The following is a 19,317-nucleotide window of genomic DNA, read 5'->3' as shown; positions in this document are numbered from 1 at the left end:
AAAATGTTATCTCTGGCTCTGCTACAGTTTTTCTACTTTTTAACTGCCCATGAGTCCAACAAAGGAGAGCTAAATTGGTGCGCTGTGTTTGTACTAAAACACATCGGTGCCAGTCACAGGGCTGAAAATAATTATTGGATGACGGTGAGGACTCCATGGCACCCTGACACCTGAGGGTGCCAGCCTTGAGCCTGGGCTTCTAAAGCCAGCGCTGGAGAGTGGACCTCAGCTTCCAGTCCCTTCACTCCATTTTAAGAGCAGACTCCCGTTTATGTGCATGTGGTAGCAATTTTGGGGCTGATAATACCCCACCCTCCTCTGCCCTGTGGGTCTATACAGAAACCCCCTTTCCCATACTCCCCACCTAGTCTGCCCGCTCGTAAAACTGTGCCCGTTCTGGCACCACATAACCCCTCATTGCCATATAAAAGAGCTGACGAACTGTATAACAAACAATTTTGTTAATAGCTAAAGCTCCGTAAACATATCCTCAAGCTGCCGAATGCAATCAGTGGGACTACATAATGGCAACTGGCATTAACTGTCATCAACTCACTGGCCACTATAATCAAGCACAGATACTTTTACAAAGACAGAGTTACAGGTCAGTACAAAACGGTTCCTACAAGCTGCTACTTCAAGAATTAAAAACAATGAAGCAAATGTGTAATTTTTAAGATTTTATTAAAATACGGTGTGGAGTTTACCATCGGAAGTTACCATCACAAACATGATTGTTTCTAATAAAAAAGTAAACAAAACAAAAATAAAGCTTAAGAGCCTAGTTACAGATTTTTTTTTTTTTTCATTTTTGTTTTTTCTTTTTGTTTTTGCAGTCTGGTGAAAGAAAAAAAATCAATTCACAATGAGAGTGAGTGGAAAAAAAAACATGTTCACATGTTGTAAAAATACATTTCCCAATTTTAACATTACACACAGTCACTTTCAAACATTCATTCATTCATTCCTTGTTAGATGGTTAGATGTCAGTGCCAAAAGAAAAGCAAAACAGGAAAAAAAAAAAGAAAAAAGTTCAGACCTGTGCACAAAAGGGGAAAATGAGGAGAGAGCGGTTTCTAAAAACGCAGGAGGCTGTTCTACATTCTGAGGGCGGAAAACTTGGGATGATGGACACAAGACAGAGGGCGACTGCTGGAGGATATGTGTGCATTTGAACCCTGAGAGAGAAAAAGTGACCAATTCTCACCATAATTTTCTGCTTTTTTTCTTCTTTTTTTTTTTTGACAGACCACACCAGTGTCCGCTATGCCCTCCCACTCCCAACCCCTCTGGAGCTCTGGATGCGCTGTGAAGGACGCTTTAAGAGCTCCAAAGTGGTGGTGGTGGTGTCAGTGGAGGGTGGGAGGCGGGGGGGCATTCTCACACCCAAGAGTGAAATATCAGCTGTGGCTTTGTGAGCATACACACTGTGCTTATCTGTTAGCCAACGCACATACACACTGCCAGGGCAACTTAGCTACTAGAAACTAGAAGACAAACATAAAAAATAACATTAATGAACAGTAAGTATTCACACTGGATTTATGTGTTTGCAGAATGAGCCAAAAACTGTCAACACAAGGCAAATGTCGTTCAAAGAAATGCAATGTGCTGTAGATTTCCGCCTGTCGGGGTGTGAAGAGCTTTTTGCAGCGCGGCATCCACTGTGGCGCGTTCGTTTCAACTGGGTGTGTCTCCTGACTTCACCTGCTGTGGTCAACTGTATTAAGGCAGTGAGTGGTTCCATGGCGACTTTCTTAACAGCTACGTTAACAAGGAGAGAAATAGTAAGGCCCAGAGGATATCAGCTGGAAAGGACAGTTGGGATAAGACGAATTAAAAAAAAAAAAAACACACATCAAAAAAAATCATCAGGAGGGGGATCTCTTGTTTTCTCTGAAATGTTTCAGTACAACATGTAGAACACAGACAGCATATCCATAAAAATGAAATCCTACAATAAAAACAGAATGGTTTTCATAACAGTGCACTGCTGAACTGAAAAAAAAATAAAAAAAATAATCATCAACAGCAAAATTTAAGATTACTATAATGCTCATAATCCGAACTATGGGGGTTATTTTTTTTTAAAAATATATACTCATCACATGACAGAGGAGCCTAGCATCTCAGGACACAGACATGCTCCATGTCTCTCATAGACTCTGAGGGGAAAACTGTACATCACTGGAAAACTGACCACGACAAAAATGGCAACTCGGGTTGAAAACACTCTGAGGGGTAGAAGGCCGGGGAGCAGAGGGAAACAGCAAGATGACATCAAATTTTTTTTTTCCAAGCCAATAGTATTTCCCCTAGAAAATTACCTCACATGCACTATAGATAGAGCAGCTTGACAATGAAGTGGGGAGGGGGGTTAACAAAACAAAACAAAACAGAAACCAAACAGCACCTACTACTACTGTTCTAATAAAAGAGAACTAGCAGACCACGACGACCGCCTTTTGTTTTTTTCCTCATTTTTCATTAGCCGGCAAGATGGAGGTCAAAACACATCTACTACAGTCCGAAGTCTAAGAAGTGGAAAGCTTTGTGTTGAATTTCACACAGAGGAAATCAAAAGGTAAAGGGAGAGAGAGATAAACACTGGTTTTGCAGCCTGAGTATTCAGTGACCTATAGCGGACCTACGAAGATTTTGTCAATTCATTTCACGGGGCAATGGTTTTTTTTATTGTATCATTACTGCTACAATTTCACAACCCTTCTGGTAAAGAACAGTAAAGAAGTATCTAGAAAATCTGTACAAAAAATAAAAGGGTATGCACGGTACATTCAATATCTGTTACTGAGGTACTAGAAAGGTGTTCCCTTGACACCAGGGCAACAGCGTTAAAGAGTTACTCCTAGGGACTATTCCTTTGGAAAGACAACAGCTTGTTATCATTACAGGGTGAGGGAACATACAAACACACGCACACACACACACACGCGCGCGCACGCACACACACACGCACCACTGTCATTAATAAAGCCAGCATGCAAGAACACTGTCCCCTTGCTCCTACAGGGAATCTAATCTCTACTGTCCCCTCACACTTAAAGGAATTGGTGGATGCGTAACTGGTTCATGAGCAGATGTGTAGGGTCGGTTATGACAGTGGGAGAAGAGTGCAGGGTGGGTGGGTGCTTGGTGGTGGTGGGGTACAGTGAGGCAATAACAATAAGGCGGTAGTCGATCCCTGGTCACCCGTCCTGTGTTCTGATGTCGGCAGTGTGTGATCATGTTCTTCGTCACTAAAGCTAACCTGTAACTGTCCATCTGTTTGACCGGCGTAAGCTGTGTGCAGCTCTGGGCGGTCAGACAGTGCCCTCTGCTGGCCACGTCCCCGGCATGCTGCTGTGTTTCCAGCATGAAAAAAAAAAAAAAAGCTGCTGCGTTTCAACACAGTGTGGACACCATGTGTGGAGACCGCACACGCAGCACCCTGGCTGCTGGCACGAGATCGAACTTCATGCCCAGGTGCTTCTCTGATATGATGCTCTAAGCCATTTACGTCAGGACAGAGTAATCCATGGGGGGACAAAAGTATCCAGGGGTGATGTTCTCTCACAGCAGAGAAGTGTAACCTGTGATCTTGGGGTGTCACTCCATCAAGGTTGTGAGCTAAAGTGTGAGCTGAGTAGATAAAATATACTTTGACAGTCTGTAAAGAGCTCAACACTGACAGCATTATGGGTCCCTCTGCTGAGCAAGCATATGATGACAGTGCTGGGGAAGGGGGGAGAATGAAGGGCAAAACTGGGCTGTGGGGCAGCTAGATGCCTGGTGGGGAGGACAGGATTTACTGTTGGTGATTCTGTCTGGTTTACTTTCCCCCATCACAACAAAGGTGGAGGGGGGAGAGAGGAGGAAAAGAAAAGAAAAGGAAGAGAGCAGTAACATGAGCCATTAATGTACAAAGGGGGGCTTCAAACTTTCTGCCTCTGTGCCTCTCCTGCTCGGAGGAGGAGGAGGAGGACTGCAGGAGGCAGCAGACTGTAAAGCCTCGTGTCAGAAATGCTATTTTTTTTCTTTACAAACAAACAAACAAACATTAACACCTAGAACCACAACAGATCAACTTTCCATTAAAACAACAGCCAACTAAGGAAATAAACCAATCCAATCATTGAATCCTTGAGAACAGAGTTATTGCTGACGTTGTGGGGGGTGAAGGGGGGGAGGGGATGGCGTGTGGGTGGGTGGGATGCAGACTTGGATGGAAGGATGGGTGTGTGTTCTGGAGGGATGTGGGTGGGATGTGGGGAAGCGGTGGATAGGTCACTCCTGGGCTGGTTATGGGATCTGAGAAACAAGACTGTGTAGATCCACGTCAGGTCAAACCGGTGCTGCCGATGTACTTGAGGGTCGGGCTGTGTCTGATGCTGGGAAGTGGGGGTGGAGGGGTGGTGAGGTGGTTTCCAGAGGTGACGGAATGTACTGGCGGCGGCGGGGGGGGCTATTGGTCGGAGGGGATGTCTCTGTCGGCTTCAGCCTTAGTGGGCTGCCCCGGGGAGGGGGCATGAGGAGGGTGAGAGACGGGGGCGATGCCATGCGCCAGGGTTCCTGAAACCAGGCTTTCAACCCCTGCGCCAGCTCCTGGGAGACCCCCTGCTGCTGCGACGTTGATCAGGCCTGGAGGAAATCTGAAACACGGAGAGAAAAAGCAAACCAATCACATGAGAGCTGATTCTTACTGCCTCCAAATCCAAATCCAGCTCCGTGGCCCTCACCTGTAAGTGGCTCCATTAAGCTCTGGGTGAACAGTGGCTGCCTCCATGCTGGGCCACTGAGAGGCGGCCATCAGGTATTCCTTATTCACACAGTTCTTCAGACTATCAGGGATACGGCCTAGAGCGGGAAAAACAGACCGTTAAGACCTTATAGAAATGCAAAGACAGAGTTCATGCTACTGACAGCGTGCTCTTTGGACAACCTGTTCAATTCCAGGTTAAGTATTTGCAAATATAAAATGATAAATAAACAATGGCCATACAGAATACAGACCATGATTTGCTTAAATGTGTATGTCCATTAGGGGTGGAACGATTCACGGTTCAGTTCAGTTCCCCGTTTTGTGGTCACGGTTTTCAGTTCGGTATATGTTGATCGTTGGGAAAATCAAATGTCTTGTATATACAGGCTAAAACTGAAAGAATGAGGCAGTCTGACATCTGATTCATCAATGTGACAGTTTGAGGTTAAAAGTAGGTGAGATTCTGGCACTCCAAGAGAGGAGACATTGGGGGGTGCACAACAACAGTTTCACACCAAGGCCATAGCCTTAATGTTTTTAATTTGGCCTTTATGCTGTGAGTCGAAGAGGGGCGTCGTGTTAGACCACATAAAATTAAGTCCTGCTGCGGCACTAACGTGACACCGAAATGCCCTGTCTGTGTCTCACTCGCAGGACGGATGACTGGGCAACCGAATGACCAATCCGATCCCTATAGTCATAGCAGTAGGTTCATTACCTTTAATTGTCGGTGCAAGCTATTTTTAGATCGGTGGGGCAGAGACACAAGCTGCTCTTCAAACAGTACTTTCGCCTTTCCCTTAAAACTCATCAAATACACAATCCAACAACGCCAAAATGCTCTCGTGAAGAAGTTATGACCTGCTCAATGCACTATGAAATAACATAAATATGAAGCAAATACTTGGAACTACTTGTGTTTTTGAAATTACCCCGCCCAGAAGCCGTGTCTGGAATGTAGTTTCGGCTACGCATTTGCCTCGAAAACAACTCTGTCTCGTAATGTTACATTATTATTTCATAGCATGGTGAATGTGCAGTGAGTTTGCATTTCAAACAAACAATTTGATTATATAACGTTGAGCACTGAGAGATTGTATCGAGTTGTAATGAGTTGTGTGTGCAACCCTAACTGAGTGTGAATGAAAGGCTTCAACTAACACCCATAATCCCACAGCCTGGATGTGAGGTGCTAAGAGGAAACCTAAAACTACGGCACAGTAGTCACACGACGTCAAGGACACTGTCAAACTGTGGAAACGTTGAAAAGTGACTGTGCCTTACCAGTAATGGCACGACGAACCTCCCTCGCTGCTTCTTCACGAGCCTCCACAGAGGCCTGCTCACTGTACCAGGATGTGTGTGGGGTACAGATTAGGTTGGGGGCATCCTTCAGAGGGCCTGTCGAAAAACTGTTCAGAGGGGGAAAGGTTGTTACAAAGAGGATGGCTGTGTCGTCGTGTTTATCTGTTGTTGTGCATGGACGAGTGCAGCCTGCGGGGGCAAGGTGGGGCCAGGCAGGACGAGGTAGGACAGTGACTGGACTTTCAAATTTATGTCCAAACAAATACTCCATATTAACTAAGCAATATGTGTGGCTGGCAGTGTTGGGTATAGTTACTTTGGAAAGTAGTTAGGTTACAACGTTACCATCAATTAAAAGTAATCAGTTACGTTACAGCGTTACCTATGAATAAAAGTAACGCGTTGAGTACTCTTGCGTTACCAAAAATGAAAAGCCTTTTGCAGCGCGCCTCGCACATGCTGCAACAACTGACAGGCAGCCTCTTTTAAATGCTCCTGACGAATAACATCAGTCATCCAACCAAGTTTTTTTATTTTTATTCAGGAGTTGCCGTGAATCCCTCTCAGCGGCTTCACTGCTCGATCTGTCTGTCAGTTTGAACTGAGGACTCACGTGTGGAGAGGAGGGAGGCTGGCGAGACGTGAACTTCCAACCTTGTGTGTCATAAAAGTTAAAAATGTGGTAGATACTGGTATCACAGTGCTGCTACGGCAGCTATGGAGTAGAGATCCGGGCTGGACCGGGGGAGAACTGAGCTGCCGCTCGCCGAGAGGGAGCTGCTGAAAGCGGGCAAGGCAGGCTGCTTGTTGCTGCTGGAGAAGCAGGTCCGTAGGCTACGTGGAGCTGATCTATGGGCCCTTAAATTGGAAGTGGATTTTTTGCAGTCGACAGAAGGTCATCACCAACGCAGTGTGCATTTTACCGTTATGTTCTTGTCCTTTTCGCTGGCGAATTGAAACACACACACACACACACGTAGGTCAGCAGGGCACAGACGCATCACAGCACTGCGCCTCGGCTGACACATCCGCAGGTTCCACAGTAGTCTACTGTCTGACAAAAAGCAGGCTGCAGTCGAGATTTTCCTTTCCTTATCCGGCGAAAAGTAATGGATTACTTTTTTTTTTTTAAATAACTAAGTTACTGATTGCTCAGCGCACGAAACTAACACGTTACGTTACACGAAAAAAGTAATTAAAGTACTCTAACGCATTACCCACAACACTGGTGGCTGGTTGGAACAGAATTTGTAAACAGACAGATAACATTGTGGGTGAAGAATATCGTTCAGCAGACAAACATCCAAAGAAGTTGCACAGCAGTAGAAAAGATAGGAATCACAACTTCTGATCAAGACTTTCAGGATAAAATCAGAGTGGTTTTTTTTTAGAAATGTGTGAGTGGGGCCTTTGTGGTGATGTGGCTTTTCATTTAAGCCTACAACAACTAATCACATATTCATAAGATAAATTTGGGAAGATACTCATGGGTCGCAATTCTACCTAAAAGAATAAAAGATTGACATGTGGTCTTTTAGACATTCCCCACCCCTCCCACTAGTGCCTCCCGGTTACCTGAATGGTTCTGTCTCGTGCACATCCAGGGCAGCTCCTCGTATCCGGCCTTCTTTCAAGGCCTGAGCCAATGCTTTCTCGTCAACCAGACCCCCTCTTGAAGTGTTCACCAGGAAAGCTCCCTGACGCATCTGTAGTAAGAGTAAGCAACAGTATGATTAAACTATGAGGCGCAAACTAGACTGAATTTTTTTAAATTTGAGGCAAAATACCATTAATCACTGACGTAATTTCGCGCAAATGTTGTTCTTTTCCTAATCTATAGCAGAGACTTCACTACGATGAAGGGAATGTTTGATTCAGGTAAACGTAAAGTAAAGTAAAAAACTGACTGTCAACTGCTGGTAATGACAGCCTCGATCATCCTCAACATATCAGCTAGTTGGTGAGATTGATCGTAGGGGGTTCTGTATATTAGACTTGACAGGCTGCTTACTAGCATCAACATCCCTTAGTCCAGAGAAGAAAAGGATGGGCTCACATTTGGATCAAACCCTGTGTGCTAAAGCAGCAATTCTCTTCGGTGATGCTAAATGATAATGTGGTTGTGCCGCTAAACCTCAGAATGAGACAACAGATTTTTCCTCACATGCGGCAAGAGGCAAAACAATTTTATGCACATACATCATCAAAGTAAAACTGTTTAAGACAACAACGATGAAGTGCCTGATGAAAAAAAAAATCAGTAATTTAATAAAACTGAGGTCCACTCCAAGATTACATCCATTCTGAATTCTGATGAGATGATTCAATCCTGTTTAGGATAATCTATTGGTAAAACAGAGGTGAGCTACCTATAATTCACGATATTTCAACCATGCTAACAAAAGTAAACCCTAATTTGATGTTGCCTTTTCCAAACAAAATTCCAAAATACTTGCTGATGAGAAAGCAAATGTGTGACAAACTTTGTGTTTAGCATATTCTGCCTGTGTCCTGCACACCTGTTTGATGGTGAAGTCATTTATGAGGTGGTGGTTGTGCTCGTTGAGGCTGCAATGCAGGGATACACAGTCCGAGTGGATGAGCAGATCCTGCAGGGTGGCCATGCGCTGCAGGCCTAGTGAACGCTCCACACCATCGGGCAGATAGGGGTCATAGAAGATCACGCCAAAACCAAAGGCCTTGGCTCGCAGGGCCACTGCTTGGCCAACACGCCCTTCAAGACAAAGAAAAGAGGTAAGGTTATTAACAGCCACTGATGTGCCCTTGTTGGAACCAAAATAGAAATCATAAATACCAAACGCGTCCTACAGCACACTGTTTGTCTGACCATTAACTTTCTGTTTGGATTAAACCAGTGGTTTGAGTCACTGACCTTGCAGTGATGCATGACCAGGGGAAAAATATAGAGAGTGAGGCGAATTAGTTGTTGAATGAATGTGATTTATGTACAAAAGGTTCACCAACAGTATCCTGGTGACTTTTATATAATCAAAAAATCAAAATGGATACTCTTTTAGGGCTGCCGCTATCGGTTATTTTTGTAATCCATTATTCTATAGATTTTTTAGTAATCACAATAAGGTCTTTTGCCTTATTAAATAGCTATAGTAAATAGACACGTCTGCAAATGAACAATCAATATCTGTAAAATATTTGTGCAATTTAAACTCCAATCTCTACTCTTATTGACCACCTGATATTTTGATGTCTGGTCTATTTGATGCCATCACTGGGAAGTGTGTGTCTAAAGTAAGGATGCATCGAATACTCCGTAACCGAATATATTCGGCCGAATATTGCAAAAAAAAGCCACATTCGGCCTGCGGTGGAGTGAGGCTGAATAGACTATTAGTGGCGTGTGACGGAATGACGCAATCAAACAATGTGCAGTGATGCGGTGACCTGGCGCCTTCGGTAAAATGTTGGCAGTGTGGAGATATTTCTAAGTGTTGGAGAGCGAGAAAAGAATTGCAGTTTGCAACGAGCACCTTTAGCCGCCATAACCGTTATAAATAAAAGATTACAGGTTACGGAGCGCATTTGTGTTGCGGTGTGCAGAGACGAGAGCTGGGACACCGGGGCGGTGACCGAGTAACTACACTGATGTTGCAAGGTTGGTTTTCAGCCGTGAGACGCCAGGTGAAGGTAGACTAGAGAGCCTCCATTCTCACTCGTAACAAGTCACATGTCATGTAGTTAAAGCAGAAGTAAGCGATCCGGTCGTTTTCGCTAATGCTGCGTTCCAGGCAGGCTTTTGAAATCGTAAATTACAGCTTCAAGTCACAAGTTACGACTTTGTAGCGTTTCAGGCAACCCACTCGTGTTTTTCCGACCTGTTTTACCGGTGAAAGTCACTATAACGGCCACTCGTAACTTCCGACCGGTGAACTCGTACCAGATCGAACTGGTACCACTTCACGGTCGGAAAAATACGAGTTTCCTTGAACGCACCATAACAGTCCTCGTCCCTACGTCGCCACATTCACGGCGTCCCTTGGCTGCACACACAGCCCTGCATGCCGTTCTCTCTCCTCATTGGATAAAAACTGTAGGATACGATAAATGTTTTCTCCTCGGCTCAGAGCAGAGCAGAGTGACTGACAGACCCGTGTTTCAGTCCAAACACTCTATGTAAGTGATTGCTGTCGGAAGATACAACTATTTAAGACAAATATATCACTTACTTCTGCTTTAACTATCATATGACAAGGTACAAATGTGATTAAGTTAAAATGCTGAGTACGAGAGAGAGACGGCTGCAGCAGCTAAATGGAAAGCTTCTCGTCCCAGCATGCCCACTCTGTCCATGGCCGACATCTTTGAAAAGACAAAAAAGTTCCCCAAGGACAGTGCCAAAGCAAACGGAATCACAAAGAAGGTAATAGAGTTCATTGCTTTGGATGATCAACCGTTTAGTGTTATGGAGAAAAACTTAACTGCATTCGGCCAAGCGTTTAATTTTATTCGCCCTCTGCCACAAACTTTCATATCGGTGCATCCCTAGTCTAAAGGCCCCCACACACCGCACCGACACAAGCTGGCAGCCAACTGCCTTTATCTGACGATTCCATCGCCTCTTGTCGGACACAGTCAGCAGAAAGGAAGCATTGAAACACACCGCCTCAACTACTGCTGACTACACATCAGCGTGTACATTCTGCACTTGCGCGAGATGGAATAAGTCTCCTTAATATTGGGTGGCGCTAGTCTTGTGACAGTAATAACATGAAAACAGGAAATGATGGAACGGAGAATCCATAGAAGAAACCACAGACATTAAAAACAAAGCGCACACAACATTAGCTTGTTATTCGTTTTGAAAAGACTTTTTGGAAAACAAAGCTTGGCAGCAGAATGATCGCTTCGGCCGAGCTGACGGTCACATTGTCTGCTCTCGGACTTGTTATTGGCCGATCGCAGGAGGGGAAAAGTAAGGAGAAACCACACAAGGAGCGTATTCAAAATTGTTCATACGAGTGGTTTGTTTACTATCGCCACCCCTCCCACACTCCGCTATGATTCGCACGGGCCCGACCAATCAGAACGACCTAGCACACAGCCAATCAGAATATACGACGGCTCTAATCCTCCGACAGTTGACGCTCCCCTATTGCGCATGTCGAATTGGACGGAGCTGAACACACTGAACAGATGCATACCTGGCCTCGCCTGACTCTCCCCGACCGTCTCAGACGGCCGACGGTCGGGCCGGTGTGTTCCAGCCTTAATTGAGTCAGAGAGTGAGTGAGAGGAGTGCCTGTTGTTGTGTGTGTTAGACCAAAGCATTCACCACAAAAGACAACTTAAACTGACGTGAATTAAATGAACGCAGCAGCTGTTCATTTCTTTTCCTTTAGCTAGTGTTAGGGACATCATAACTAGCTGTCAATATCGACTCAAGTTCTTAACTAGTCGTTACAAATAACTAATTACCGTATGTTCCCACTAGCATTCATCTGGATTAGCGACCACATTGAAAGAATATTGCGTATATTGTGAGTGTAGTTAATTAAACGAAGCTCTGAATCAGGAGAAAATGCCTCGGAATGCCGTTTTTGGTAAATCGAATTATTCAAATTACGAGTAATTGTTTTAGCGCTATACTCTTTCATTTGTCTTTTTCACTATTCTGGTTTGTGTTAGGTTTTTAAAAATGTGAGGATGTGGGATTTTTGGAACTTGTCCATATTAAATAATAACTCCATAAGACAAATACCATCTAATTATAGGGATTTAAATGCCCACCCATGTCCACATTTTACTCACCCAGGCCGATAATACCAAGCGTCTCGCCCCGGATACGAGCCGCGCCACCAGCCACCTCCCTGATCTGCTCCACACTAGAAGCACGGGTTCCCTCCCTGAGGGCCTGGTGCATCCAGGTGACTCGTCTGTACAGGTTGAGGATCAGACATAGCGAAGTATCGGCTGTCTCCTCCACTGAGGATGCTGGCACATTACAGACGGCGATGCCTGGGTGGCGGGGATGAAAACAAGGAGGAAAAGGATCAGTGTTGAAGACAACAGCACCTGTAATGAACAGCACTCTGTACAACTCTGTGTGTTGTTGTGCGTCAGCTCACCAAGTTCAGCGGCTGCTTTGATGTCAACGTTGTCGAAGCCTGAGCCAATCCTCACAATTACGCGTAGACCTTTAAACTTTTCCAAATCATCTCTGGACAGAGTGATGGTGTGGTACAGCAGGGCGGCCACTGCCTCATTAAGCACCTACAATGGACAAAAGCATTTGATAAATCAGAATGTTTATTATACTTAAACTGATACTTATACTGAAATATTATGCCACTTTTGCAAGGGACATGAAAATTAAAACTACATAAATTAGGGAAATACTAGTCATTATTTGCCATGTTGTTGGTGGCAAATGTTCTGCTGATTATTTTCAAACTACAGCATGAAATTAGAATAAAAGTGTTTCGCTTGTATCATTTGTGATTACATTGTGGTTATGTGTGAGTGTGTTAACCCTACCTTCTCATGTATCTCTTGTGTGGACTGGGCATCGCAGAATGCCACTGTGGCCACATCTTTGAGGATGGGCATTTCCACAGTGCAGTCCCGCCCGTCCAGCAGGGCCACCAGGGGCCGCGGATGCATTGGCCCGTTGAGGATTGGGGGTCGGATACCTGAGAGCAGAAGGAAGAAAACAGTGTTTGTTTTTACATGTGAGCGGTTATATTTATTATCTTATGACCATTGCAATTCCAGGACAAAAACAACAGCGTGAAGTCTCCAAACCACGTTTAAGACACACCAACATTTAAAGCTTTGTGTTACAGGATTTTGTCTCTGTCTCCTAATGCATTTATTGATGGCATGGGAGAGGCAGCTACAGGCCACTTGCATTTCATAACCATCAATGTTGAACTGGAGGTTAGTGACTCAAAAGTCTGTGTTTCCCATGGCTGGACTACCTGACAAGATGCAAATCATTATGCCCTCACAGAAAATCCCCCACCACAAATGACTAAAGTTAACAGTGCTAACACTGCTAAGACAATAATAACTCAGACTTTTATGACTTTTTCCCCCCCCATCAGCGCCCAAAGAAAACTACCAGGATGTGTGCTGTGTATGTCCCACAGAAGCAATGTGTTCTTTGGTTGCAAAAGAAATGTGTAACTAAATCTGTAAAAGGGCGTGGAGAGTGTCCAGCATCCAGGCCTATTTGGTATTGAACTCCAGCTCTGTTTAGCAGTGTGTGGAACCAATAAACACCATCAAGTCTTCATCAATCCATCTCTGTCACACTTAGATCCTTAGGCTCCTCATATGGGGAAGATAGATAGAGCACTTTTGATCAAGTGTTGATTCTGGGAACTTGACCTGCCTACTGTATGAGCAGAGTACACACGGGGGGGTGGGGGGGTCGGCTGGGATGGGAGGGGGAGAGCTGATGTAGTGTGGCGGCTGGGGGGAGGGGTGGAGAAAACTGAGGGGTCTCGGAAAGGAGGTGGCGGGGGTTCATGAAGGGGTCTGAGTCATGACCTAAATTCTCCCGTCTGGAATTGTCCCTCCTTCCCGTTTCTCTGGTTCTCCCCCTTTACACACACTCACACACCTTTCTGACAAGAATCTGTGCATTTGGCCCATGTGGCACCGTGACCATTTATCATTCTGCCGACAAAGGACATGAGTCAACAACAAATCAATGCCAGAAATAAACACCACATCTCCGTTGCTGCAATAGTGTGAAACTAGGGGAAATTGAATAAATTAACACTAACGGTTGTGATAGTTTTGCTTTTCCACCTCTCGCCCGCTTTCTTCTCAACAGCTCTAGCTTGGACAAACCCCACACATGCACCAGTATCTTGTCCTTGCTGTGTGACAGGTGTGTGCGCGCGTCTCCCAGGGTGGGGGAGTGTGTCTAGCTGGAACATTTACTTGGACAGAGGGCAGGCAGGAGGTAATGGTGAGACTGCAGAGGGAGGGAAGGGAGCTGGTAGCTGAGGGTGGAAAACAAATATTTGTGAACACTTCCTCTGACGTCTGACCATTTCCCAATGCATGCATTAAATGCACACGGGGAAAAAAGAAATAAAGAAAATAAAACCACGCAGCCTGGTACTCTTATAGAAATGTACAATATCATGAGCCCAGTTTAGCAGTTTGATTCACATTCACTGCAAATCGCTCAAGAATACCAACAGGCCTACTGCAATGCACTGAAAGCACAAAGAGACTCTTACTATGTACAAAAATCAAATGGGGCTCATCACAAAGAAGCTCTCTGAAAATGTAGTTCTAGAAATACACAAACAGGCCTACACACGGGGTAATCTGAGTAAAGGACACTGGCATACCCAAGGCCTACGAAGCACAAGCATGGCCGCACACACAATACAATTCATTCAGTGATTCATTCATTCCCCCCACCCTCTCTCCCTTTCTTTCCCCTCACTCCCTCCTCCTCTCTCCCTCTGGCGCAGTTGGAGGAGTAAGAGGTGAGGGGGGAGGGGCAGCAAACGATGATAATGCAGCAAGCAGCAGCAGCCGTACTCCACCCAGACACAGCTAGGCGCACACACACACACACACACTTGGTTATTCAGTTCCTCAACGGCTGCGACAACACAAATACGCGCTGAACATAAAAAGGGAAACTGCACACACAGAGCTGCACCACACCCAATCCTTAGACCACCACCCCCCATAGTTCAAATTTAAGAACACATGCCAAAATAGAAAACACATGAGCACCGGGCCTAACCTTGCATTATGAAGTCTGTCAGCCTGTCTTCCTCTCTCTCTCTCTCCCTCTCTCGCCTCGCTCTCCCTCTATCGCTCTTTTTTTTCTCCCTCTCTCTGTCAGCCTGCTCTTGGCTGGCTGAATCCCAGCTGTCATCCACGCCCAGTCCCTCCCCCAAGAGCAGCCTCCAATCACATGCAGCTCCATTGAGAGCCAGCCAACCAGCACTAACCTCATTAGCATAGCCGAGGCTGAGGCCGAGGGCGGTTTGGGCTGTTGTCGTTTTTTAAAGAGACAGCTGGCCCATTTCCCTGCCCCACGACCCTTCACCTTGTCCTCTCCCTTTCACCCGTCTCCTGAGACGCTCCCAGACTGTTCCCTCCATTTTAGTGCACCATTATGTGTGATCTCAATCATCTACACTCTACTGCAGTTCAAAATACTCTCATCCAAAAATCTTTGGTATACCAGCCATGATTGTTAAAACTTGTAGCAATATAAAAAGTTAACTTATTATTTTCAATAAGAAAGACACAGCAAAGCTCCCACTTGTACACTGCCTGCGTACCATGTAACCCACAAATAAGAAAAAACAAAAAAACACAGCACCTCAGAATTGTGTCAACTTGTGGCCAGGGTGTAAAATTAACTTTTTACCTCATCGGCCATTGGCTAGTGACCTCCAAAAATTTACCGGCCGAACATATTTTTCACCGGCAAATGTAAAAATCATGCCTTGTTTGACTAAAAGTAATTACCTTACGTTTTTAGTGTAAAAATCCAACTTAAGAACATTAAAGAAGCTGCACATCCTGGCAGCTGAGAATATTATTGTCCTTCCTCTGTTAAATATAAAAGGAGGCTGAAAACCACAGGACATGTCTGTTCTGTCCTGAAATGTGTGTTTCTCTTCTATAATACACATTCTCTATCTCAGAGGCGATGCCTTTCCACATACGGGCTTCCTTCACCTTTCAAACGGGGCAGAGCGCCGTGGGAAACAGTAGGAGAGACACAACCCGAGGGAGCAGGTCTGTGGACCTGTGCACCGCAGACATGCACGAAAAAAACAAGCACGGCACATCAAATGCGCGCTGCTGTTGGGTACATAAAAGTTTTCATCGCCGGTGATCAGCTGTTACTATGTGTGCAGATTTAGGCTTGTTCAAACACTGCCAGCAGTTTTTTTCAGAGGCAATTTATAATTGATGATGATGAGCAATAAACCCTGATAAGATGGACAGAACAGGACCCTGACGGTTTGCATCTGGGTTTTGTTCATCCTGTTGCATCCCTATAGGGGCTACCTAAAGAAATAAACTCTGTGTCAGCCACTGGCAGGTGTGTTTTTGTTTTACACGCCAAACTCATTTTTTACCCGCCACTGACGTTTGGAGGGTGTTCATTTTACATCCTGCTTGTGGCATTTCATTATCATGAACCAAAGAAAATATTCTATCAATTTCATAATGTTCCTGACACACTGGAATAACTCTGAAAAAACAGCTCCTAAAAACCAGTATTATGAGTTCATAATAACCAGTTCACGTAACAGAACATCAAACTGCTGAATGGTGGAACGAATTTTGATTTAATTTGTTTTTGTATTTGGCTATGTTGTTGTTGTCATTTTGTATTCATCAGTCCAAACCAGTTTCAGACAGGATTAGCCCGGACTTGCTTGCTTGTTTTCAAATGTTACACTGTTAATGTGTTGAAAAGTAAGGAATGAAGGTTTATTATTTGGTCTCACCAGACGCAATAAGATCTTCATTCAGGAAGGCTACTGTGGCTACTGGCTAGACCAAACTTCTGGATGAGATAAAACTATATCAACACTAAACACTCGTTGTGGAAAACTAGTCAAGATGTTTTTGAACATTTAAGTCTTGGTTCAGGTGAGAGGCTTTTTTAAAAATAATCATATTACTAGCATTCAGTCTCTTTACATTTTGTTGTACGTTTGGTAAAAATTTAAAACTTCAGTTTTCTGGTTTAAATCTTCAGCAAAAACGCTTAACAGTATGACTACATATTACCGTAACGATGGCCCTCGTATAGTACAATAAAATGTAATACTTCACATCAAGGTAACTAAATATACCACCCAGACATTTACTTTTAGTATTAAGGAGCGCTCACCCTCACAGATGCGGTCAAGTCTCTGCCGCTTGACCTGTTTGTGTTTGTCCATCAGCGCCATAGACCAAGCAGTCTGAACCTGGGACAGAGAAGAACAGATCCAAGTGCCGTGGAGTCCCTTAAGTGATGTCCCCTTAGATTCACCTGCACACAGATGGAAAAAGTCAGTAGAGAAAAAGGAAAAATGTTGGGCCAACACATTGAATTTGGTGTTAGAATTAGCATTGAACAACCCTGAATAACTGCTTTGCATTTAGGCAGCTGGACACATGAAAATGTTAATTCATTATGTGTATCAATCAAAACAATGACAAAGGATATTGATAAATACATTTTTAAGTTTAGACTCAATAGATACCCCTCATCTACCATTGGAGAAAAGATGGTTAATCAAATTGAATGCAGAGAAATTCGTAATGGATCATTTCAATTGTAGCAAACTGTAAACAGACACTCACCTGGAGAACAATGTTGGTTGTGCCAATGAGTGACTTAGTTTGCACTGTAAACAGAGAAAAGGTATACTGTGTTCAGATATGACGGTCATTCAGTTATCATCACTGCAGGTAGGCCGATACAAAGACAGAAACTCCACTGGCAAAAAGACTTAGGCACACAAGCGTAAAACAAAAACACACACGACAAAAAACAAAACATATCCCATGTGTAAATATCTTTAGTAGTAACAGCATTCAAAAACTACTTTTATTACTCTTCCACAGTTTTCGAATTATCTTAACAACCAGTTAAGGATGCTGATAATCGTTTCTTAACTTAGCTTTGGCTTGCAAAAACACCCCCACTCACACACACAGCTAACGTGATACCTGTGGGAGTCTGACTGAAGCGGTAACTTCACGGTGCAGCACCACGGAGCCGCTCGTTAGCTGCCAACTTACCGTCAACTAACTAGCCTGAGGTGCTGCTAGCTAACCCCCTTTTCTCAGCTACCGACACTTACCGGGGACTCTTGCAATGAATGGTGGACATTAATATGCTCCACGTAGATACTTCAATTATTCTAATTAAAATAAAGTGACAAAACTACTACACTTAGTCCAGTTTGTTCATAGCTAGTTCAAATAACAGTAACTTCTGAATTGCAATCCGGGGCTAACGCTAACTACATACATAGCATAGCAGCTAGCTAACTAGCCGATGCTGGCTAAGCTAACCCAAACACAAACATTTGAAGACTTTTAAGTTGCCAACAATTTAATGTTAACTACAATTTCTTACTCAGTCTCGAAAATACACAGTGTTATGTGTTAATTGTCTGCCACCAACTTTGAAGAGTCAAACTAAAGCTTCTCTGTTAACTACACATATGAGGCGTTTTTTTTTTTTTTGCACCGTTGCTAACGTTAGCTGTAGCCGTTAAGCAGCGTGCCGCCGCCGCTGAGTGTGGGAGAGATGCAGCAGGCGGAGGGGGGAGCCCGTTTAGTCCGATTTGTTATCAGCGAGTGGCGCTACAATGTGAAATATCTGATCCACAAGCTTTAAAAAATGAATTAATTCTACAGGGAAAGGTGAATCGCACACGTGATTTAATCCTAGCAACACTACTTAAAACCCCCAGTGAGCAAAACTTGCAAAAAAATTGTCAGTTATTTACCCCGAATAAACTCTTTCAAGAGTGCTGAGACAGTGTGCGTGCGTCGGTGGTGTTCCCTCTCTCCCGATCGCCATGAAATTAGACAAAAGAGGAAGTGGCTCGCTGCTGCTGGTGGGGGGGTCAGACGGTCTGTGAAAAATCATCGGTGGCCTGGAAGGAGCGCCCTCACCTTCCGCGGCTGACCAAGACATACACGACTCCTCGGTGGCTACAGGCAGGCGTGCCGATGTGATTATATTTAAAAAAAAAAAAAAAAAAAAACTTTTCTAGCATGACATAACTTGTATCCGCTGTTGAATGTTTTCATTGATACAGTAATTCATTAATCATCTTCTATTTGACACAAATTTAATTCAAGTGTATGATGTTGGTGTGAAATGCTTTTCGTGAGAGTATTTTTTGCGATTTAAGCATTATGCATTTTTGCTGTTAACGTCAGAAGGAACTTAATGTTTTACATTTCGAGGCAAAATCTGTATTATACTGAAATCAGCCGCTAGAGGTCACACGGTAATCTTAATAACCATTTGGCCCTTGTTTTGCTCCTTCATTTGACTCAAAGCAGGATAGATTATTCTTCAGTGCAGGACAAAATATCTTTTGGGAAAAAAAATATCATTCTCTATTAAATTTTTATTTGTACATAAATTGTGCAACAGTTATATTTCCATCTGAAAACACATGAAAAATCATTTCTGAAAGGCCACCAAATCATTTGCATCACTACCGCCTCACATACACTCAGAATTGGCTCGACGTGTG

At 44.1% G+C, this 19,317-nt stretch overlaps 1 protein-coding gene across 4 annotated transcripts; it reads right to left on the bottom strand.

Annotated features, from left to right (window-relative positions):
- Positions 1-667: 667 nt before the first annotated feature.
- ctbp1l (C-terminal binding protein 1-like) lies at positions 668-18,635 on the bottom strand. 4 transcript variants are annotated; one of them, XM_085789980.1, is made up of 11 exons: positions 18,556-18,635; positions 17,399-17,442; positions 16,941-17,084; positions 12,578-12,732; positions 12,169-12,313; positions 11,852-12,058; positions 8,584-8,798; positions 7,640-7,770; positions 6,044-6,171; positions 4,737-4,854; positions 668-4,649 (listed from the first exon to the last, which is right to left on the bottom strand). In XM_085789980.1, the coding sequence occupies exons 3-11, from the start codon at positions 16,999-17,001 to the stop codon at positions 4,463-4,465; spliced, it is 1,347 nt and encodes a 448-aa protein (XP_085646106.1). In that variant the 5' UTR covers positions 17,002-17,084; positions 17,399-17,442; positions 18,556-18,635; the 3' UTR covers positions 668-4,462. The 4 variants fall into 4 exon arrangements, with proteins under 4 accessions (XP_085646106.1, XP_085646108.1, XP_085646109.1 ...); XM_085789982.1 differs by lacking the exon at positions 18,556-18,635 and adding an exon at positions 17,768-18,333; XM_085789983.1 differs by lacking the exon at positions 17,399-17,442.
- Positions 18,636-19,317: the final 682 nt, after the last annotated feature.

The sequence above is a fragment of the Trachurus japonicus genome, chromosome 10 (assembly GCF_045865225.1).
Source record: "Trachurus japonicus isolate A0001 chromosome 10, Traja_1.0".
NCBI lineage: Eukaryota > Metazoa > Chordata > Actinopteri > Carangiformes > Carangidae > Trachurus > Trachurus japonicus.
Note: the sequence above shows the minus strand (reverse complement) of the source record. Positions and strands in the feature narration are given on the sequence as shown.

Coding starts and splice junctions, on each gene's coding strand:
- ctbp1l (XM_085789980.1), bottom strand. CDS start 17,001: ATGGCGCTGATGGACAAACACAAACAGGTCAAGCGGCAGAGACTTGAC. Junction 12,314..12,577: donor CACAAGAGATACATGAGAAG/GTAGGGTTAACA, acceptor TGTCCATTGTAG/GTGCTTAATGAGGCAGTGGC. Junction 4,650..4,736: donor CTTAATGGAGCCACTTACAG/GTGAGGGCCACG, acceptor TCCGTGTTTCAG/ATTTCCTCCAGGCCTGATCA.